Genomic DNA, 23,289 nt, shown 5'->3' on the forward strand with positions numbered 1-23,289 from the left:
CCGATCAATTTCGACACACTCGGGAAGAATTCGGCGTCCGGTGTTCCGTTGCAATCATCGGGAACATGGACGTGTTTCTGTACGATTCAACGATCTGCCGATTGTGCGCGGCGGACAACGGCAACGAGCATCTGTTCGCCAACGAAACAAGCGAGTCGGATTTGTGTTCACTGGTGAATCGTTATCTGCCGCTCAAGGTAGGACGCTGTATCCTTTTTTTAAATGCCGGTTAAATAGACCGCAACTTGATTTCCTACTGCTGATTTTGCTACTGCACTGATCAAATGTTTATCGTATATCGCTCGTTTGATCGTTTGTCAGTTTTTTTCTTTTTGCTCTTTTCTTGTTAAGTGAAACAGTTAATTATTTTTGTATTTTATGCAGTAATCAGGTTCATGCATTGAATATTATGAATATGTTATCCTCATGTTGATATTTAGAGATAAACAGTTATTCTACTAACAGAACGTCTTTTTCACCGTTTTGTATATAAATACTAAATGAAAAGATTTTTAATATAGATTACAAATTATTTGTGTATCTTATGTAATTGTTTATATAATATACCTTTAATTTTAAGATTCGTGATGATGGCAAATTACCACAGACTATTTGTCCGGGCTGTAATATCCAGCTGGAGGCAACTGCACAATTTTTTGACCTGTTGGTGGTTGGTCAGCGCAAGTTACGTGAACTCTGGAAATATCAAGTCGAGCAGCACCGCAGAGCAGAACGCTTACGCAATAAGAAGGAGATTGCAGAGAACGAAACAGATGGAGTGGAAATGGATAATATAACTTCATGCAATGAGGATGAACAGTATGAACAGCAAATCATTATCAAAAGTAATATGATCTTCTTTTTAAGTATATTTTATATCATAAAAGGGTTATATTTTATATAATTTAAACAATTATGTATGAAATTGTGATTTTAGTAATGCCAGATGGATCTATGTATGCAGCAGAGCATGAAATGAGTTTACAAATGGAAGGCTTAACTAAGCCACGGAGAAAACGCGGACGTCCACCCAAAGTTCAAGCAGAGGCCGAATCTTTGGTTTGTAATAAATTTTAATAACTTTTATTATTTTCTGTATTATAGCTTTCTTATTTTTATATGTTTTTTAAAAGACGAAAGAGAATGCGGAAGCTGTGAGTCAAGGTGAGGAAGATAAGCAAGAAGAAGAGGTTGAAGAAGTGGATGGTGATGGTAGACGGAGAAGGAAACGCAAAGTTCCCAAAAGGTATATTGGGATAAAAGCATGCAAATTATTGTCTTTACGATTATTGATAATCGATAAATCTGCACAGGTTTATGGAAGCGGTGCAAGGAAAAGAACTGGAAAGGATATTCAAGGAGGAAGGCGTAATCGATGAGGAAGACGACGATGACTTTGAGATGCTCGACGATTCAGAGGAACCATTAAATGCTTCCATCCAGGATGGTCAGGAAGGTACATATAACAAATAAAAATGGAAGAAAGAATTACTCTCTAGATATTTTTATATGTTATGTATATTTTGCAGAAGTAATTGGTCGTCTCGAAACGCAGGAAGGTAAAAACTTGGGTGAAGTGGTAATCATGAATCGTGGAAGAGCACGATCAAAATCGAAACTTCGTCGTCGAAAAAACAAATTTACATGTCAGCTCTGTGGTAGAAATTTTCTACAACGCAGCAGATATATAGTACACAAGTAAATGTTATTTTCTACATACATAGATTTCGAATTTTAAAACTTGAGAAAATTATTTGATTTCTGAGAACTTAATCTGATATCTTGATTTTCTTTCCGATTCTGCAATTTTTGAATTTTATATATGTAAAATGTATTTTTATATTCAAGAGAATTTGGTCAGAATTTTAAGTCTTAAAATAATAATATTTTTTATGTAGACGCGCCTACGATTAACACGACTACACTAAAGATTTTCATTTAACGCTGATCGGAAAGACATGACAGAAAAAGTCGGAGGTTGATTTATAAAAATAAAATATTTAATTTAAAATAATCATATTTAATAGATTTACCGCTTTTTCTCAATTTGCAGAAGTTTCCATAAGGACAACAAGTACGAGTGCATACAATGTAAGACGCATTTTAATAGTAAAGAGAACCTAGAATTACATCAAAAGACGACTCATCATAATTCAAATCTTGCTGAAGAAAATACCGAGGTACAAGACACCGAACTCGAGAGATTAGAGACGCACAGTGCGGAACAGGATGCCACTACAACAACAATGAAAGAAGATTCCAACAATGCGATTTATATGTGCGAAAGATGCGACAAACATTTCGAATTGAAACAGGAGTATGAACTGCACATGAGAGTGGTGCATGAACTACAGAAATTTACGTGCAACGTTTGCAACAAGGATTTCACAAATCAATCGAATTTGAAAACGCACATGACCACACATAAGGTTTGCATTTTATGATTTACACAATGAAACGATAATAATATAATTTAATAATTATTCAAGCAACACAAATTATTTTTAATTTTTATGTACTTTCCCACACACTCTTTAAACCTTATTCACGTTGCAGGAAACTAAACCAAACAAGGAATTTCCCTGTGATATTTGTGGCAAGGTATTAAACCATCCCAGTTCCGTTGTGTATCATAAGGAAGCTGAGCACAACAATGGACGTCGTTTTGTTTGCAACAAATGTAACAGAAGTTTCAAGCACAAGCAATTGCTTCAGCGGCATCAGTTAGTACACTCGGATGACCGGCCGTTCATTTGTAAGTCCTGCAATGCCAGCTTCAAGACAAAGGCGAATCTGATTAATCATCAGTCCACTCATACGGGCGAGAAGAAGTATTTCTGCGAGCGTTGCAACCAACAGTTTGCACACAAGACTAGTCTCACATTGCATCAAAGGTTAGGTTTCAACTAAATCAAGATTTTTATCAAGATTTTAATAGCGTAAAATCAATTTTATATCTTGTAAATGGATCGTCTTTCAGATGGCATGACGGTGAAAAGCCGTACAAATGTGATGTGTGCCACAAGAGCTTTTCGCAGAATGGCAATTTACAGGAACATATGCGCATCCACACCGGCGAAAAGCCGTATTCCTGTGACTTCTGTGGCCGAAAATTCACCACGTCATCGCAATTTAGGCTGCATGTGAAACGGCATACTGGCGAACGGCCGTGGAAATGCGAGTTTTGCGCGAAATGCTTTCTGCACAAGGATACGTGGAAATGTCATGTGCGCCGGCACAAAGGTGAACGTCCGTTTCAATGCACCCACTGCAATCGCGGATTTACAGAGCAATGGGCGCTGAAGAAACATCTTCGTTTACACACTGGTAAATGTGACTTATGTGATGTACACGAGAACGTAAAGATCATAGAGATGTGAACACTTTTTTTTATTTACAACTTTAATTTCTTTACAATTAAAAAGAGAAAAGTTCTCCGAGAAGGGTATGCATACAGATGAAAATCTCATTCCAAGTCATTGTAATTATTTCATTTTTTTCGCAGGTGAGAAGCCTTATTCCTGCGATCTATGCGGCAAGGCTTTCGCCGATTGCTCAAATCTGACGAAGCACAAAAAGGTATTGTAGCGATTTCATTCTTTTAGATTCTTCTCGATCGCTAATCTCAATTGTCTAGTAATTACTAATAATAATCAATTTCTGCAGGTGCACAGGGAGAATAAGGTACTAACCGTAGACGGCTCGGAAGAATCTCCGATCGGTGAAGTGTGGCAAATCCTGCCAAACTCGCAGGAGAATGACGAACAGTCGGTGCTCAATGAACAAATGACGCAAGTGATTGCCACTGATGAAGTGTCTACTGATGGGATTCAACAAATCTACTACGTGTCCTATCAGGATCCTAATAATCCTAGTGAATCGCGAACGTTGCACTTCCGTATGCATTCAATTATATTAATTTGATAATTATACATATTAATTTATCACATACATTAATTGATTAATCAATTATTAATTTGACAAAATGTAGTTGATGCTGGCATGATCAAAAATAAAGACGAGACGAAGACAAATGCGGATTTCTTACCACGTTTGGACGATGAGAACGACGAAATAATTGCCGACAAAATTGTAAATAATACAGCTAGCAATAATGAGGAACAGTCGGAGATAGAACTATCGGAATCAGATTTACAATTACAAGTAAGTAAGATAGAATATTTATAAATGAATATTTGTATCTCTACTGTAACCTTGATTCTTAAATTATGATAAATTTTAAAAGAATAAAATGATTGTCTTAATAATATTCTTGTTCCAAAAAATCTATCATTATTTTCAGATTACCGATGAACATGGAAATCCGATTCAAATATCCATCCAAGAGGCTCGACAGCTTCTCTCTCAAGGACATTTCATCAGCCAATTGAACGACGGTCAGATCATTAGGGTTCACCCTGGAATATTCGCGCAACATCTTCAAGCATTAAATATTCACATCGATGAAGAGGCTGCTGTCGCAGCAGAAAACAGCATTGTTACGCACCCTAACGTGAACAAAGAGGGGATGGAGACGGGGATTCAGGCCGACGCGGAAGCAATCGTTCAAGCCCTTGAGGTAATTCCAAATTTGCAATTTTATGTAAATAATTACAAAATATTTCTTTTTCATAACTCTTCCATTTTTTTAGATCAATAAAATGTTTGATTTATAAATTCTTCTGATTCTCCACAACTTTATATCTCTCTTTATATATTTATTTCTTAAATCTCATAATTAATTTTTTCTTTGTATATTAATTAAATAATAAAATAACATTATAATTCGCGATAAATACGTCAACGAAATGTTTTAATAATATTGTTTAGGACGAGGACACTGATGCCACTGCAGTCGCGACCATCAATCAATTGGAGAATGTCGAACAGACTGGAATCGCAGATGGTGAACAGACAATCGAATTCATGACCCAGGACGGACAAAAAGTTCGCGTCCTGACATCGTATCCCGTCGATCCAATGCGAATCGACCTAACTCCAGAGTACATGACTATTGTATAATAAAAGAAGAAGTAGATATATGTAATCATTGTGATGCGCATTCTGTTTATAAACATCGTCAAATTATTAGTGATTTATACGTGAGGTAAAAGATTTTGAAAGTGCTTGTATAAAAATTTTAATCAAATTTTTGACAAGATTGTATTAATTTTTATACAATCTTACTGCTCTCATTGTAATATATCATTTCTATAAAGTTAATGCGAACCAATATTTAATGCAAATTGATGAAGTATCTCCATCAAGATGTAAAAACCAAATTATTGTAGAACTGTTTGTAAGAAGTGCATACAGATCCTTATAATCTTGGTATTAAGAAACACAAATTAGTGAAACTCAATTGTATATACATTATAGCATATCTTAGGCATATGATATGTGGGGGATGTATTTTATACTTTACTATGTACATACATTTGAGTTATATAATTTTGTACATAATACATTGTTGTATGTTAGATGTAATGAAGAAAGATAAACATTAAAATTTGTTTTAGCACAATATCTTTCATAATAAGATAGAAGAAAACAGAAAATTTGAGTGGAAATATAACAAAAATATAATAAATATAAATATAACTTCGTCCAACGTTATATCGGAACAAAACCTGATAAAATTCTATCTTTTCTCATACACACATCTTTTCTGTAACAATAAATATATTGTACATACAATAGAACTCTACTGTTGATCGATGAAATGCTGTTGTAAAGGGTACTACATTTATTGCTACGTTCTTTATGCACGATTGGTCGATTTTTATAGTGAATATTTATTACATTTGGGATACGTTCAGAAATTTTACCCATAGGATAAAATAGCTTTTGATTGACCAATCAGAATAGAGAAATCTTTGCTCCTTTTGTTTTGATTGGTCAATGGAATACTACTCTACCCTGCGAGTAAGATTTTTGAACGCATCCTTGCAATTCTCTGGAGTGGTAGGGATTTAGCGTATCTCGTAGGTGACTGGTGACAGGTAACATGGAACGCATGGAACAGGTGTGTATGAAACCTCCTTGGCCGGCGTGTTTGGCTGTTCGTGAGAACCTCTTGCCATCCGGCATTCCACACATTCCTATTTTGATCGAGGATATTCCTCGATACGTATCTCTATCCAACTACGAGGAGAATTATATAAAAAGCGTGCAGACGATCGGTGAGATTCTTCCCGGCGCGGCACGAATTGTCCAATTGCAGAGTATTTCGTCTGATAGCGAAGCAAAAGTTCTCCTTAGCTTGGAGAGACTTCCCGTGGATGCCGTCTATTTTAAGGACAGCAAGGGACGGCATATACCTATATGGGTAAAGCGATTAATTTTCCAGAAAGCTTGTTTTTTTTTTTTTTTTTTTTTTAAAAAATTTTTTTTTTTTAGCAAATAGGTCATACATATATTTCATTCCTTTTTTTGTATATATTATTCTTTTCAATGTAATCTTTTGTTTGTTAATTTACAATATTATTGTGTAATAAAAACGTATTGTTTAAGTAAAAGCTGCTTTAGACAATCCATAATTTGGGACAAAACTTTTTGACAGAATTTCATTCATAATTTATGTTGTGTATAATACAAAAAACATTGAAGTAAGATACATACATGTACAAAATACATATATTATTTTAGAATAGCATATAAAATTAGAAATAATGTTCTATTGAATTTTGCCATAAATTATAGATTGTCTAAAGTAATTTTTATAAGAAAAGTTCTGAATTAAGTTTTTGACAATGATACATTTGCAGGAAAAATCTCGTATTTTTAAAGTTTTTGGAACATTGGAATGGAGAGAAAATAAAGCTGTACTAATAGCTTATAAATTGTTGACAATTCAAGATATACGTGGTAGCCTGAATATATTATCATTGTTATCCGCAGCGGTTCGTCCTATGTATTGTCAGTAAGTTTTTATATAAGAGTTGTTCCAATGTTTCAGAATGATGTAGTTTACAAGATAAAAAAAACAAGTAGTAATGAGATGATTGAGATTTAATATTTTTTATACATTAAGTGTTGAAATTTATAGTGTTATATAGTTAGAAAGAATTATCTTTTTTGCAGGTACAAAGAATTGAAATAGAGTGAGAGCAAATATTTATTACAAATATTTAGCACATGTTTAAATGAATCTTTTATTTATCTGTCTTTGCGTTTTGGATGTTAAAAGCCTCTTTAATAACATTGTTATTGAAGCAAAACATGAGTGTATTCACACAGTGCTTAAATCCTCTCACTGGTCTTGCCACATGGGAGAAGAAAGATCAAGATTATGATTATCATCAAGAAGTAGCTAGGTCTTCCTTTGCAGACATGCTACATGATCATGAGCGAGTAAGTATTTTTTTATTATTGCTTTACATTCTTAAAATTGAATGACATATACATTAATTCTAAACTAGCAGAAGTAAAGTATTCTTCTTATTCATATTTTTCTTTGCCAGAATAAGAAATATTGTATCGCTCTCAAAGCTGCTATCGAGAAGAAGCACCAAGCGGGTGAAGAGGCTAATGTGCTCGACATAGGCACTGGGACCGGATTGCTATCGATGATGGCTGTAAGATGTGGAGCAGACACTGTAACAGCGTGTGAGGTAAAAAATAATTTGACATTTTCTCCGAAGTTTTGCCTATATAAAGGATCTCATTGTAGGCTTTCATACCGATGGCCAATTGTGCTGCAAAAGTAATAAAGGAGAACGGTTTCGAGAATAGAATTAAGTTGGTTCGTAAACATTCTACGAAAATAACAGTCGGAAAAGACGGTGATATGCCAAAACGAGCGAATATTCTAGTCACTGAAGTCTTCGACACAGAACTGATTGGCGAAGGAGCGTTATCAACGTTTCGACATGCTCACAAAGTTCTTCTCGAGGTAATGCTCAAGCGATTAGTGATTGTACATAACTTTGTTGCTTCGAGATCCATACTCATTTTGCATTTTTATATCAGGAAGGTAGCATAGTCGTGCCACACAGTGGAACAATATGGGCACAAGTAGTCGAGAGTTCAAAAGTCTGTGGTTGGAATCGAGTGAAGCCTATTAAAAATGGAGAAATGCTGGTTGATGCTCCAGCAGCTATTCAAGCATGCTCTGGTGCTGCAGCGGTACATGACATGCAACTGTCTCGTCTCCCTCGCAACACTTTTGTGCCTTTATTGCCGCCACAGCCTATTTTCAGGTGAAGATTTTCTCCTCTTTTTTGAATTTTCATTTTTCTAAAAACTCAATACTGTATTTAAATATAAAGTTATATATTAGTAATGAATAGTGTGTACAAATTAAATTCTTATATTAATTTTCTGCTATATTAATATAGAAAATGTGTTTCAGGTTTAACTGGTCCGGCAAGGAGCCCTTATTGTACAATGAAAAAGTATCATTGCGCGTAAAATCGATAGCAAGTGGAACCGCGCATGCAATTTTTATGTGGTGGGATCTGAACATGGATACAGATAATCAAGTAAAATGAACTTGCTTGATATATTATTCATATCATTTTCTTTTCTATTCATTTTTGTAATTTATATATTTTGTACAATTTTCGTAGGTATTACTGAGTTGTGCACCTGTATGGGAACATCCAAACGTATCTGACGACATCAAGGAAGATAAATTACGTTTAGAAGAGGCGGCAGAGTCGATACCTTGGAGGGATCATTGGATGCAGGCTGTCTATTATCTCCCGGAAGAAATACCTATTATACGCGGCGTCGAAGTCAATCTTATCGGTTACCATGACGAATATTCTTTCTGGTTTAAATTGTTGAATGGACCTATGTAAGTTTCCATTTCTTTCGTAATATTTAAATTGCCTTTTGTATCTTTGTGTTCTCCATAAAATACATTCTTTTATTTTTCTTATCTCCTAAATTATTATTATTAATTTTTATTTGATCTTTTTTATTAATCTGAAAAAACAATCTTCTAATTCAATCTTTACTGTATATTAAATAAAAAAAGAAAATTTTTTTCACAGAGATAAGATTCCGGATTTTCCGAGGCCTATATGTGACTGTAACGCGCATATCGCGTACTCACGGACGCGTATCGGTCAATTGAACAATATGATTCGTAATAAGAAGTATGTACAGGCCTTGCGGAAGAAGATTACTTCCAATAGCGTCTGTCTCTGCCTCTCGGACGGTTGCTTACTGGCTCTCGCGGCCGCGAAGATGGGAGCGAAGGTATTTCTGCTGGAACAGAACTCCCTGTCGCAAAAAACCATGGAGATGTTTGTACGGACGAACGGGCTCTCCGAACAGATAAGGATTGTCAAGTCGGTCGACGATCTACCGGGCGCCAGCGAGATCAACTTCATTTTCGGCGAGCCGTACTTCTTGAGCTCTATCGTACCATGGGAAAATCTGATATTCTGGTATCATGCCTCTAGATATCCGCCGAGCATCGCAAGAATGCCGATCGTAGCAACGATCAAGGCTGCCGCCGTCGAGTTCAAGGATCTACATAAAATAAGAGCCCCCGTCGGCATTTGTGAGGGCTTCGACTTGTCCTCCTTCGATAGGCTCGTGCAAGTTCGCAACTATTTATTAGCTTATTCTCTTCTTTCGTACTTTATTCGTGATACTAAAAGAGTAATCGCATTTTATTTTCAGATGTCTAGCGATAAAAGTGACAATCCCGTAGAAGCGCAGCCACTTTGGGAGTATCCTTGCAAGGCATTATCTTCGTCTTTTGATATTGTAGAACTCGATCTTACGCGAAATGTAAATTTCGAGCGCATTGAAGTATCAGGCGAGGTTCCGATTTTAAGGTATGTATCTTTTTTTTTTTTTTTTTTTTCTTTTTAAAAATATAGGTTACGAAGATGTAGAGGAATATGAACGAGAAAAGCGGACGAGCGAGTGATCGAACCAAGAATCGAACCTTTTGCTCTCGTCTGTGACTTTTTCTATTAAACAATTTAGATTCACATTAATGTTCTTTTGCACACTTATATATGATGCTCACTCATAATTACAAAAAAAAAAATATGTTCAGTTGCCAGGATATTTTTAAAAATAAAAAAAATATTAATCTTTTATTAGTGATAACATTTTATGTATTACTCCGGTTTATAGCAACGGCTCCTGCAATGGCGTCGCTGTATGGGTAGATTGGCAATTAGATTCAGATTTGTCGGTATCTTGCGGTCCGATCGAAGAAGTGATACCTGGCAAGCGCATGTCCTGGGATCCATATACAAGACAGGGCGTACATTTATTTCACAAGATATCTGACGTCATGAAAGAAAGAAATGCGCTTTCGTGGTCATTCACTTTCGTTCCACAACATGGTGAAGTGGATTTTGATTTTAGGATATTAACAAATGTTTGATTATATCGATGAGTATTTGATTGTAATTGCATTAATAAATGTTTGGTTGTATTAATGAATGTTTAAAAAATGTATTTGATATGAACATATATCTACAGATATTCTAAATCAATGTAACGAGATATATATATGAAATGTTAAAATCTATCCTAATGTTACGAGGTATTATCTGGTAATATGCGTAATTGTTTGGCGAGTCTCTTGCCGATTAATTTGGGATAATTTTTTTGTTTGATAAGAAATTCCTTACTCTGGTGTGTCACAGCGCCATTTTCTAACTGAAACCTAGAAAGTAAAATAATCTTATTGATAAACTTTGGTACAATTTATGTACAAGATACAAACTAATTATTTTTAAAGTGATTTTTATAATTATGATAATTATGATGTATGTATGTGTACAATGTCATTTTTACGTAAATTAGTAAGTTTCTTGATCAGTTTTTTTCTTTAACCACTAATAAAAAAATCCTAAATTTATTTAATAAGAAAATACTTTATAATTATGGATGCTTAACAAAAGTTTAGTTATACTTGCCTACATAAATAATACAATGGACCCAACATCTTTTCTTTTAATTCGGGATCGCCTTCTAAAATTGAGAGCGCACTTGCACCAGTTTCCAAAGTCGAGAGGCAACCTTCTGTTGGCTGCGTCCTGATCACATATTGACTAGTGGGTACACCAATCAGCTTGCAAGCTCGCAGAAAATATAAAGCCGGGCTCGAGTGATATATTGCCTGCAGGAAAGTAAATATTGAAAACTAATAATTTATTTTACTTAATAAATTTATCTTTTTTTTTTAAACACGATTTTTTTATATTCATCGAAAATCTAAATTACATAATAAATTACATTATTTAATGTGAAATATGTAATTAATGATTTACTTTTGCTTGTGGCCATGTTCCATCCAGCAGAACCAAATTGTATGGCTCTTGTTCATTAATTCCAACTGGATCTAGTGTGTCCAGTGCAATAGCTCCAGGTGATGGATATAGTAAAATAGTATTCTTATCATTTAATATTTCTGGTAGACCTTCGTGCTTAGGCAATGGAAACTTCTTTCCCCTTAAACAAGAATAAAATAATTTCCTGGAATTTTATACAATCGAGATTTGTGTACAGAAAATTTAATTATGATTTGACTAATTATGAGTGCTTTCACCTAAAGATTAGGCACTTTCCTGATTCCAATGCTAATGTGAGCATTGGCACTGTACGCAAGCAACGCTTTGCCTCTGCCGGATGCTGTAGGATTATTATTCTTGATGCTGGATTAAGACGTTGCTTTGGTAAACCTGGGCACCAGCATACTTGTACAGGTCTCCTACAGAAAGACATATATTATCAAAATTAGAAAAATTTTGCTTTTCACAAGCTTCTAAAATTTTAGGATTGCATGGTTTTCAATTTATATGTATGACAACAATATATACATATATTTCCACACTTACTTGCATTGCTGACATTTGTCTCTTGTTTCAGGAGGATCGGCGGGAATGCTCGCTAGTTCGTTCCATACATTATCTTCGTTCGTCATGATAAGTGATTATCAAAAATATCCTTAATATTTTTCAACGATTTTTCATACATTATATCGCGGTTAGTCACGCTTTGTTCACGCGATCGCAGCAAAATATGAAATGTTAGATTTCGATTATCATATATCGATATTTTTTTTGCATAATACATATAATTATCGATAATTATTGATAATAAACTATTTAAATTAAATTAAATATAGAGATTATAACTTATAGGTTATAATTCATAGCTTAAAACACGTTCATCGGAAAAAGTGCTCAGTAGTTATCGTCTTTTTGATGTGTTATCGATGTTGATTTGTTGGTTTTAAAAGTAAGAGCCAATCACGTTGGATTGTGAACGGTTTTCTCCGCTGAACGTGGCCATTGGACTAATTGTGATTTAAGTACGATAGCAACATCATAGATGACGTGTGGCATGACGTTACCGACACCGGTCGGTAAGGTCACGTGATGTAGCGCATGCGGCGCGCGCAGAAGTGACAGATGCTCCGAGTTCCGAGGTTCCGAAGCTTCGAGCTGCGAACTTGTCCGCGATTCGCGTATCTACCTGACATAACCGTCCCGTGCTCCTGTGTGATGTTCTGAATCCTTCCAGTCAGCCTCATCACTCGATCCAGTATATTTCTACAGCATCCGATTACCGTACGTTATTATTAACCGTACTATTAATCCTGTTATTAATCGTATCTTAATCTAACCTAAAGCACAATTGCAACAGAGTCGAGAATTAAATCTCGCTAAATGCATATTTATGATCATTACGAAGTTTCTTACGTCATATTATAGTCGTGTATCAATATATACATCAATTAGCTTTAAAATTTGGAACAGCAAAAATTCGTCCTAACGGTATTGCACGCGCGCGCGCATGAAATGCATACGATATTTTATCGCTAACGAAGTAATACATACGCGCGATGTTAATCGGATTGGAAAATTTTCCTACGTATTCGCGTATGACGTCGTATAAATCAGTATGCGACGAATTTGTGCGCATTGCCAATTCATTCGCGGCGAAAATAATGACTCGCTTGATTTTTTACATTTGCCTAATCCCAGTCATGTCGGAAGAGATCTGGTTGAATTCTGCGGTTTTTTTTTTTTTAGAGATAAAGCATTTAGATGGAATAGCGCGAATGATTCGAGCAAATTTCGTGCATGCTCGGCCGCGACATGGCTATTTAGAGGACGGAGAATTCGGAAGTGACATTCCTTTCGCGGCTTGCAGGGACGTGACACGAATGCTCATCGTACAAAGCATACATGCGAGCAGAAAGTTTAATTTAATCGTTCATTAGATGATTTGTGTGTGTGAAATATTATCGCGTTTAAATATATGTTTTTCTCGCGATATATTTCTAATGAGAATTTTTAATGAGAAACCGGGATAATTCGCTTATAATTTGTCGTATATATATTTATAATCGACTGATTCGGCGATCTCTATATTGTAGATGGCAGCCAACGCACTTGAAGAGAAAATCAACAAGATAAGACAACAGAATGAAGAGATTAGAAGGAGACATGAGGTATGAGTCAAGTGACTAATTAATCAATTATTCTATGTGGGAAATAACGAATTTTGTTGCATAGGAAGTGGAAGAAGATAAAAAAAATGCAGCGAAACTGAATGCATTGGTGCAAATGGTGCCATCTACAGACTGGCCTGAAAGGAAGGAGCCGCCAGAATTTTCTAATCCACCTAGAACAAATAATAAATCAAAACCTGCTAAAGAGCATCACGAACATCCTCAGCAACATCATTCTGTAAGTGGTGAAGGGAGGAAAGTTCATCAGACTTTTGCTCAGGTGTGTGTATGAAACACAGAAATGTTATATTAATTTTTAGACTGTATAATAACAAATCAATTTAATAAATAACTTTATTTATCAATATTTTTTAAATTCGGGAACTTTGGAAGAAAGACTTCTTTAATCTTTTAAATTGTCAATAATTGTTAAATTTGCATTGATGTTTTCTTGCAGGGACAAGGACCTCCACCTGATCCTAAATATAATTTCCTTGCTGATGCTGAGAGAGAAGAAGGCAATATGGAAAATACAAAGGACAATTTGCCAAATAAAGGACAGAAACATTCGAAAGGCAATTTTAAGAAAAAATCTGGAGGAAAGGATGGAATGCAAAAAGTATGTAAAGCCTACAGATAAATTGTAACTAGAGGGGATTATTATATATACATTTTTTAAATTTTACTCATTTCTCAAACAGGATTATAGAATGAACAGAAGTCATCGCAGAGATGAGCATCAGCCGGAATACGAAGCTTGGAGAGCAGAGAGAAATCGTATTGATGAGGATCGCATTAGCAGACAAAGGACAGCTGAGGGTAATTGGCGTAGAGAATGGGATAATGACAAGGTGAAAGCTGCATTATGTAAAAGATCAATTTAACTGTGTAGAAACGATAGATTGTATAAATGTACTTATTACAGGCACATATTGTGAATGAGGTGACGAAATCTGAGGCTAAATTAGGGGATTATGTAAAGAAGGATCATAAAGATTTTGATAGAAGACATTATGTGAACGGTGAGAATTAATAGGCGCTTATATAAGTAGAAATATATACACACACACATAAGAAGAGTTTCAAACTATGTTCTCATTATTGCAAACATACAATTCTTCTTTGCAGGAAATGATTATGCAAGCCATAATCGTAGTGGTTATCGTTCCTATCGAGGAAATTCAAGGCATTTTCATAATAATTATGAAAATCGTTCCAATAACGCGCATCATCAGGAAGGACACGTTAAAAATCCTTTATCGTCCAATTCCGAAGAAAGAACTGTTGTCGCTACCGACAAAAGCATAAAAGTCACATTGAATCCAGGGAAAGGTCCAGTCATGAGCGTCAAAGGTATTATATATATTCTCAATGATATGTTTTTCCTCTTAAATATAAAAAGTATTTAAAGACTTTTCAATATTACCACTTTTCAGTAAACTCGCTAAGTATTGCTGGAACAGGTCGAGTAGGACCACGACAGAGAAGTCGCGTAACATATAGCAGTCATTCGGACGTTGAAGTGGTTTCTCCTGATACTGAATCCTTTTCAAAGTCCTATGATGATAAGACCAAAGGTAATTATCACGATAATTCGCAAAAATTCTCTAATTCGCGAAAATCGCAGCCTCCAAAAAAGAAGGACTTTAGTAATAAATCTCCTTACTTTCGTAAGAAAGAGATTAGGAGAGAAGATGCTAATGAAAATTCACAGGAACATCATGAAATAGAATCGCCGCAAAAAGAACACGAAAAATCACAGAAATTTAATGAATTTAAGCTCCAAAAGCCTGAGGAGAATATAGTCATGCCATTACAAAATGATGAAGTTGTCAATGAAAAAGAAAATAATGTAATTTCTTCTGATGAATTTGATGCGAATACAGAAGTAAAAAGTAAGGATAATCAGAATGACAGTTTAAATTCATACACAGACGAAAAAAGCGAAGCTTTTGCAAACGAAGGAAGTGTGTTTATTTTACAAGATTCAGACCTGCCTGTGTCCAAAGACGAAATTGAAATATGTAAAATAAGCGAAGAAGTGGAAAACAAATTGGAGTCTCAAATTGTTCAAACAGATACAATGTCCGAGTACGAAATTACCAAAACAGATTTAACTGTATCATTAGTGACAGATATAAATGATAATGATAGAGATAAGATTAAATCTGTGGGAAATCTGTCATGTGATGTTAATAATGATATTGATAAAACTATATTGGAAAATAAAGAGTATAATTCATCAATGGAGAAAATTGGAGAAATCTTAAGTGATAACTGTGATAGTAAGCAAACTGAAGATATAAGTGAGCAAGAAAATGATTTTAAGTTCAATATAGAAAGTTCTGCAGAAGAGAAAGTGGAGACAAACAATCTTATAATTACATCTTCAATTGATGTATCTTCTATAACGGAACAAAATAATAAGACGGATAACGATGATAAAAGCCTACAAGAAAAAGAAATTGTGGCTGTAGAAGATAAAGTTACAGTTATAGATGACAAGATTAATACTAGCAATAAACAAGATGTAATAAAATGTACTAATGAAATTCGAGAATGCAAAAATGAGAACAATGAGAAGGAAAGCAATGTTGCAAATAGCATTGCAGTTGATAAGGTAGAATCTCAAGAGGAAATTCACGAGTAGAAAAAGTAAAGGCAGCTTTAAGTAAAGTGGTTAAAACTCAAGAGTAATATAAAAAAAGAGGTGCAAAAATAAAATGTATAAAATGTTACAGATATAAGTTACCGATAACGTGTGATAGGAGACGAAGCTTTTATAAATATTTGTTGAAACGCGCGTATATATATTTCTCAAAAGTCAAAATGGCAATACAGACATGTTGAGAATATCGAATTGTTCAAATATAGTTTGCAACAAATTCTTATTTTTGGAACAAGCATTCGAAAGCGGATGATTTTAACTCCACCGAGTGATAATATATCGCAATTTTTTTATTTCAGAATTTTATACTCTGTTATATTATTTGTTTAATTTTATTTTTAATTTTTCTTTCGAGAGATCGCTGCTAGAATTTAGTAGTATGACACATTCTCGAGTATGTATGTATGTGTATATATATAATATATACATATATATATATATATACTCGTGTATATATATATATATATATATATATATATATATATATATATATATATATATACATGAACAATTTTACATTAATAGAAGCATAGCACTTTTATAGTAATGATAGAAGAAGTATAACAGAATAATAGTTACTATATGCGACATCTCCGAGTTTTTATATTATAACATGAAAGAAAATTTATTCTTTCCCTGTTCATGTGACAATCAAAGAATATTTTTATAATTGGCATAAGAGCAATAAAAAAACGGGATGTTTTATATTAACGAAAGCTGTGAGATTAACAGACATTCTAACTGAGACATAACAGTCAATAATTATATGATACGATAATCTAGCAAAAATAACTGTTATCGATTGATGTGTTATTTGAGTTTATAATTAGTAGATATTTATTTATATATACATCATACTTCACTCATTACCTGATATTATTTATGTTTTTGTTTCTTTCCCATGTTTTTATGATTCGTTGATTTTTACATGATTTTTGGAGGCTCACATGCAACTGAAATCATTGTTGAATTGATAAAGTTAAATTTCCTTAAAAGAGTAAAATCATATAAAATATACGCACACATTTAATAATTAATTTTTTATACTTTATATATATATATCGTACTAGGAATACTAGATCTACAAACTAGTAATCGAGATTCGTCGAAAATGACGATAATGCGTAGATAAGAGTTTCCCTGAAAGAGAAAGCTTTCGAGAACATTTCTCTCAAAGTTGTTATCAGATATTTTTTGCTTTTCTAATTGTTAGGAAAGGTGGTGTTGCCATATATTCAATATTTAAAAATTTTAAGCCTCCATAATTTTATTATTTTCAGCCATAGTTTTTGCATTTCTAAGATTATTCTAACGTGAAAAAAAATTATAATAAAAATGTTGTTAATAAAATAAATCTAATTGTTCATCAATTAGATATCTACCCAATGAGATATCCTTTTTCCCTTAGATATAACCGAGTAAGTAAAAAAAGCTTGAAATAAAATTGTATAAAAAATTTAATTTACTATTAAATAACATTTTCATTTTTGTAATTGATTCTTCAAAGAAGGATATAAAATGATAATATTACTAGGCAAAGTGAAGTATACGTTTGTAAAATTTTGTCAATATATTATCACACTCCTCGTATTCACATCGGATAATGTATTTTCATATTTCTCATAACACGAGACCGCTTTACATCGTTTTATAACGTTTATAGATATATTCTGCCTACACAACACCGATGAGGTTTTGCCCTTCTCGAAACGCCACGAAATACGAATATTTCTGCAGAAGCGTTTTAAAAGCCTATATTTGTCCGCATTAAAATATTAGCTCGCGGAATATCTCTTTGTGGTTCGCCTCCATAATTCAGAAATAGATCAACTATTTCTCTAAATCTCTACAACAGATTTTTACGTTGCGACATTCGTTCTATTTTTTTTTTTTTTTTTCTTTCAGACCGATAACGGGATATGTCAAAGCAAAATATTCAAAGTTTCATACGACAAATGGCATAAATACTAAATCTATCGTTAGTTCGCGACCACGAAGAGAAGATTCCAATACAATCCTCACTCAACCGCTTTTGATAATTATTGTCGATATAAAGAAGTAGGATGATCCCTCGGTAACGATCTAAATCTGATTTCATGAACAGCGTGAGACTTTACTTACATTATGTGTCATTGATATATTCATTGATATGAAACATCAATTATGCATGACCCCCATGTAGCCTTACGAGTTAACGCTTAACATCTACAGCTTTCAACATAACGCTTAATATCATTCGACAAAGATCCTCCCCGCTCTCTCAATAAATAGTAATACATCATTATATCATTATTATATAGTATTATATATTATATTATTTTCATTAATATTGTCGTTCTGGAAGACATTATTGGAAGACTCGTTTCACAATTATTAACGCGTTTTAGTTAGTCTGCAAATTTTCCGTGTCTGCAGAACACACGCAGATATGTGCCTTTGATAGAAAAAAAGAAAAGTGCAAAACTTAAAAGAAAAATTTAAAAGAAAGAACTTGACTTAAATGGAGTCAACAATCTGTAAATCTATAAATCTATAATATCAAAAATCCATATTGCTAAAAATTTTTGAGAAAACTCAATCGCTATAAAAAGATCCATAGATTTATAAATATCTTTAACGATTTCAGGATTCAGAAATATATAGTATGAAACTGTAACTATCCTTGTGTAAAATGAATTTTGTAAAACGTAGATTCATCTGCTCTTCCGCAGCATTCTGCAGCTTCACGGAACAACTACTATATGTTGTTCTATACTCATTCCTTAAGCTAACGTGTGATCTATAACGATCTCTTGGAAGACCTTGGATTATACAACTAATTGTACTCGGTTGTACATAATTGTCCGCGCATTGTTTGCGCGACGAAGGGACGACACGGGCTCTATCCCAAAAATTATTTGGCAGAGATTTATCGCGTTCATCATAATCGCTATAATAATTATCGTCCGCAAAAATCGCGATCAAGATCGATCGATTGCGGCCTCGTCACGTCCCACCGTCGTGATTCAACGCGTCGCATAAAAATTATATACGGTTATACAACTTCGCAGAGCGATACATACAATTATAAAATCCAAAAAACTGTAACAGTAGTCAACTAGTAAGTAGTTAGGCTGCGCTCTGCTTGCTGCTGCATCGTGGAAGACATCGTGATATATTGTCACGTTTAATGACGCCCTAGATCTCTCTCTTTCTCATTCTCTCTCATTTTATCTACAGGCTCCCGAATGTAAAACAAATCGGGGATTGGAAGACGGATAAACCCCACACGCGCGTTACAGATATGTTACAATCCTGATGAAATTGTGAAATATACAATAGAACTTCAAATTACGCCACTTAGAGAGCCGATAATTTTCTCCTTTCGAAAAAGAATACTGCAATTACATACTAATAGAAAATAGTACGTTTTCCTCTAATTTTGATCTTTTACGTTTCTAAAAATAGATCACAATAGTCCGCTATTACAGTAGAGAAAACAATTTTGGATATGTTGTCGTTGGTTATTTAAATGCAAATTTGTCGCGCGGAAAACGCATGTCATTACAAATACAAGCGCAGATTATACTTTTATGCGAATGGAAAACGGTGCTCTCTTGCACTTTAATCGATTGATTCGGTTTAAAATTATTTTTAAAAAAATTTCAGAATATCCTCGTTATGCTAACAATAAGAGAAACAAAATTACGCAACACTAAAAAGACTATAAAAACGTCATAATAATGGCGAGAAATATAGATACAAAATTCTTATGTTAATTAATTACTTTCGAGCATATGAAATATTTGATTCTCAACTCACTGATGCATCTTAAAGTTAGAGAATTTATATCTCTTTTAAAAAATTTTATTCGCAATTGAAATTTCGCATAATGTGTATATCTTTCTAATATATATTATTACGACATTTTGTAAAACAAGTTCTCCGTCAGATCAGAATATTATTTAGAGAAAGAAATTTTTAATTTTTATTATAAAATATATTTTCCTACAGCAACTTTCTATCAAAATTATCATTCTAAAGTATCTCTTCATATAGTCTCCCGTATGCATCAGCAATTATTGCATGAATATCAAGCAATATATTAGAATCGAATATTTCGATAGCTCTCGAGAGCGTAATATCATCTCGGTACAAGACAAGAACAACAACATAAAATTACCTAATTGGCGCGAGATCGCTTAAAAAGGTAAGCCGATTTCGAAGGCGTTGATCAGCGCAGAACCAGAGTCGTAGACGCCAATCACGCCGAAGAGAATACCGAGGAAGATAACGAAGCAATCGTACGCGACGGCGCTCCATTCCATCGAGTTTCTCTTCAGCTTCAAGTGAAAGTAGCAAGGCCAAATAAACGAGAGCATGGTGCCGGTGAAGGAACCGATGAAACCCATCAGTATGCTGAAGTGCGGTATGAAAATCGCCATCAGAATAGTGAACACGATCACGCCGACCCGCCAAGCCAGACCCCAGACTTTAAGTTCGCGATCCACCGTCCAGATGGTCGGGAAGATCGTTTTCGGTCGACCGCGGAAGAAGGCGCGTTCTAGGAGCTCGCAAGCCGCGTAATACGGCAACGGGTACGAAAGCACCGCTTTGACGACCAGGCATAGATTCACCAAACCTTTGAAACCGGCCGAGTGCAGGTTGTTGGTGATCACCTGTTGCGTGTCATTCTGAAAAGTCAGAAAGCAGATCCAACCGAAGAGCGACTTGAATGCGGCCGCGGCGATGTGACTCCAGTTCAACATCCAGTCAAACTTGGAGCGATCGATGAGATTGCCCTCAAGAGTCGGTAAGAAGATTTGCGACGTGTAACTGAAGACTATCACGCCAAGCGAGATTGGAAAATTCTTCATGTCGATCGTCCACTTCACCTTCGACCAGCCCCAGTCACCGATCTCCAAGATGCAGTAACCGATGATGATCGCATTGATGAAGAGGTGAGACATCGTGCACCAGAAGCTGAGCACGGAGACGTGCTGCAACGACTTGAGGAAACCGAGTGGCAGCAGAAATATACCGATCAGCATCATCCAGCTGCGGGTGTCGATTACGCCCTCGGGGAACGACCCGATCATCAGGTCGCCGCAGACAACCACATACAGGATGCAGGTCATTAACAGCTCGATGATCTGCGCGATGTTGACGGCGCGTGCGCCCCATCTTGGCCCGAAGCACTCCTTGGCGATGGCCACGTACGAATCTCGTACACGTACACGCTGACCCGTCACCGAGTCCAGCTCGTACAGGCACTCGACGAGGATCTTGCCGGTGTAGCAACAGATGTGCGCGATGCCGACCATCGCAGCAATCGCCCAGTAACCGCCGCGTAAAACGGCGAACGGCAGAGAGACGATGAACATTCCCTGGGGAAAAATTCGCAAGTAAATCAGTGTATTAAGTGAGATTAATAGAAAAGCGCATAATTACATAGTTGTAATTATGCGTTTAATAATTAATAAACATAATAATTCCGTTTAAAACATATAATAATCCTATTGTAATATAATTATTAATAATTGCTATAAAATTGTAATAGCAATGTTTTATTATAATAATGATTCTTTTTTTTTTTGGTTTCTTTCTTTTGGATGGAAGATTGCATTAATTCTTATCGAATTATCGAAGACACTATTCTTTTTATCCTACAATACCTGGATAGCATTTGTAACGTTCCAAGCGGCTTGCCATTCATTGATCTTGACACCCGGGCCACCGAACTCTCCGCCACCCTCGTCGTATTCGCTAAACTCGCCGCTGCTTATGCTTCCGGTTTTAACTTTATCCCTGAAATCGGAGCGATATGTTAGATCCGAATAAGAACTTGAAATCCAGCTCGGAAGCGATGTGTTTCCTTTACCCGTTTCTTTGATAGCTGAAGGAATCCTCGGCGATCGCCACATTGTTCTGATCTCGATACGCCTGGTCCCCGTTCATGGTCATCATCTCGGTATTGTCGCGACCCTCGTCGAAGGACTTGAACTGGCCCTGACCGTCGTGGCCTTGAGGATGTCCTTGGCCCATGCCGCCGCCGCCGCCGCGGATCAGCTCCATACACGGACTCTTCTCCGGCCATTTGGCCTTCAAGGTTTCCCAGGCAACGCTGACCGTTGCTCCGAAGGAGGGTATATAAAATCCACGGAAATTCGCCATTTCTCTATCTGTTGCTTCTACGGCGAGCACGTTTACTTATGATCCTTTACATGTAGTAATTTTTCACACAAAAACACGGCTAGATACTGTACAATGATCGAGGGATTGAAGGATAAGTATATATCCTGGGGAAAGATATGATGAAGTACAAGACATTAATTATTCAATTTTAAATGCATCTTGAATATTTCTGAATACGTGTGTAAATTATCAATGAATGAAACGAAGATGTGCTGGGGTTTGTGGTTGCATATCGAGCGAACTTCTCCATCGCAGGAATAACGGTGTGTGAAACATCTTAGAGTCCTTAAAGTCTTAGCTCAAATAACGTACTAATGTATTATCAATGAAAAAATCGTGCTTACCGAGAGAATAGCGAATCTGGTGCCCGCCTTGGACGTTCCTCCTACGAGATCCCCGCTTGTCTGATTCTCGATGACCGACCCTAGTTAAGGATGACGCGTAAAAATGATTAAACTAAAAACGACCCCGGACGAAAGCGAGGCTTCATGAAGAAGAAGTCGGGAAGAAAAGGAGCGGAAATCGGAACGAGAGCGCGCTGCCTAACTACTCCGGATTACAAAGCCGCATGATGATGACAATGTTGTTCATCTACGATCTACGCCGCGACTTGCGAGGCCAAAATCGCGGCAGTGAAGCCCACGATCCGCGGCATCGACTAGCAGCGGGTACACGGCGCCGTTTAAGGGAGATCGCGGGGGAATAATATGGCCAGCCACCCCCGAATGCGCAGGATTCGATCGATGGTCCACGAGAGAGGACGTATCGTTATCTCGCGGGTGCCTCTCCTAGTGCCGTATCCACGTGTCCGCTTCTCCCGAACGTGGCAGTGGGATAAGATCCCCGTGTCTCTTTTAAACCGCAATTAAATATAAGATAGATCGGATCTTCGTGATTTGCGAAACGACAGCGCACACAAAAATTAGCGAGAAAAAATTTATATATATATATATATAAATCGAATACATATTAATTTTTTTTTAAATCGAAAAATGTTGCAGGATTCTCA

The 23,289-nt window shown here is 35.6% G+C and overlaps 6 protein-coding genes across 11 annotated transcripts; 4 read left to right on the forward strand and 2 right to left on the reverse strand.

Annotated features, from left to right (window-relative positions):
• The first annotated feature begins 8 nt into the window (after positions 1–8).
• On the forward strand, positions 9–5,590 carry LOC115236354 (zinc finger and SCAN domain-containing protein 2-like). Of its 2 annotated transcripts, none has more exons than XM_029808740.1 (14): positions 9–197; positions 581–845; positions 938–1,059; positions 1,134–1,246; positions 1,314–1,456; positions 1,530–1,698; positions 2,054–2,429; positions 2,557–2,894; positions 2,981–3,327; positions 3,506–3,579; positions 3,667–3,898; positions 3,992–4,164; positions 4,304–4,579; positions 4,831–5,590. In XM_029808740.1, exons 1-14 carry the CDS (start codon positions 66–68, stop codon positions 5,020–5,022), a joined length of 2,952 nt encoding a protein of 983 aa, XP_029664600.1. In that variant the 5' UTR covers positions 9–65; the 3' UTR covers positions 5,023–5,590. The 2 variants fall into 2 exon arrangements, with proteins under 2 accessions (XP_029664600.1, XP_029664601.1); XM_029808741.1 differs by lacking the exon at positions 9–197 and adding an exon at positions 255–391.
• A 393-nt stretch (positions 5,591–5,983) lies between these two features.
• Positions 5,984–7,260, forward strand: LOC115236245. The gene is made up of 3 exons (XM_029808566.1): positions 5,984–6,328; positions 6,768–6,922; positions 7,084–7,260. The coding sequence occupies exons 1-3, from the start codon at positions 6,008–6,010 to the stop codon at positions 7,100–7,102; spliced, it is 495 nt and encodes a 164-aa protein (XP_029664426.1). The 5' UTR covers positions 5,984–6,007; the 3' UTR covers positions 7,103–7,260.
• LOC115236238 (protein arginine N-methyltransferase 7) lies at positions 7,180–10,413 on the forward strand. The gene is made up of 9 exons (XM_029808557.1): positions 7,180–7,353; positions 7,464–7,613; positions 7,673–7,894; positions 7,972–8,201; positions 8,354–8,483; positions 8,571–8,800; positions 9,000–9,555; positions 9,637–9,794; positions 10,102–10,413. The coding sequence occupies exons 1-9, from the start codon at positions 7,180–7,182 to the stop codon at positions 10,355–10,357; spliced, it is 2,106 nt and encodes a 701-aa protein (XP_029664417.1). The 3' UTR covers positions 10,358–10,413.
• On the reverse strand, positions 10,400–12,270 carry LOC115236243 (DTW domain-containing protein 2). 2 transcript variants are annotated; one of them, XM_029808563.1, is made up of 5 exons: positions 11,817–12,270; positions 11,528–11,689; positions 11,250–11,454; positions 10,896–11,098; positions 10,400–10,642 (listed from the first exon to the last, which is right to left on the reverse strand). In XM_029808563.1, the coding sequence occupies exons 1-5, from the start codon at positions 11,900–11,902 to the stop codon at positions 10,513–10,515; spliced, it is 786 nt and encodes a 261-aa protein (XP_029664423.1). In that variant the 5' UTR covers positions 11,903–12,270; the 3' UTR covers positions 10,400–10,512. The 2 variants fall into 2 exon arrangements, with proteins under 2 accessions (XP_029664423.1, XP_029664424.1); XM_029808564.1 differs by having other exon boundaries at positions 11,250–11,430; positions 11,817–12,261.
• A 120-nt stretch (positions 12,271–12,390) lies between these two features.
• Positions 12,391–18,000, forward strand: LOC115236236 (uncharacterized protein DDB_G0283697-like). Of its 2 annotated transcripts, none has more exons than XM_029808553.1 (8): positions 12,391–12,551; positions 13,364–13,438; positions 13,503–13,718; positions 13,896–14,057; positions 14,140–14,289; positions 14,364–14,460; positions 14,567–14,791; positions 14,875–18,000. In XM_029808553.1, exons 2-8 carry the CDS (start codon positions 13,364–13,366, stop codon positions 16,086–16,088), a joined length of 2,139 nt encoding a protein of 712 aa, XP_029664413.1. In that variant the 5' UTR covers positions 12,391–12,551; the 3' UTR covers positions 16,089–18,000. The 2 variants fall into 2 exon arrangements, with proteins under 2 accessions (XP_029664413.1, XP_029664412.1); XM_029808552.1 differs by lacking the exon at positions 12,391–12,551 and adding an exon at positions 12,931–13,174.
• Positions 17,988–23,221, reverse strand: LOC115236239 (vesicular inhibitory amino acid transporter). Of its 3 annotated transcripts, none has more exons than XM_029808560.1 (4): positions 22,625–23,221; positions 21,967–22,303; positions 21,761–21,893; positions 17,988–21,472 (listed from the first exon to the last, which is right to left on the reverse strand). In XM_029808560.1, exons 2-4 carry the CDS (start codon positions 22,257–22,259, stop codon positions 20,288–20,290), a joined length of 1,611 nt encoding a protein of 536 aa, XP_029664420.1. In that variant the 5' UTR covers positions 22,260–22,303; positions 22,625–23,221; the 3' UTR covers positions 17,988–20,287. The 3 variants fall into 3 exon arrangements, with proteins under 3 accessions (XP_029664420.1, XP_029664419.1, XP_029664418.1); XM_029808559.1 differs by having other exon boundaries at positions 21,967–22,276; positions 22,625–23,219; XM_029808558.1 differs by having other exon boundaries at positions 21,967–23,221.
• Positions 23,222–23,289: the final 68 nt, after the last annotated feature.

The sequence above is a fragment of the Formica exsecta genome, unplaced genomic scaffold (assembly GCF_003651465.1).
Source record: "Formica exsecta isolate Colony F162 unplaced genomic scaffold, ASM365146v1 scaffold247, whole genome shotgun sequence".
NCBI classification, from domain to species: domain Eukaryota; kingdom Metazoa; phylum Arthropoda; class Insecta; order Hymenoptera; family Formicidae; genus Formica; species Formica exsecta.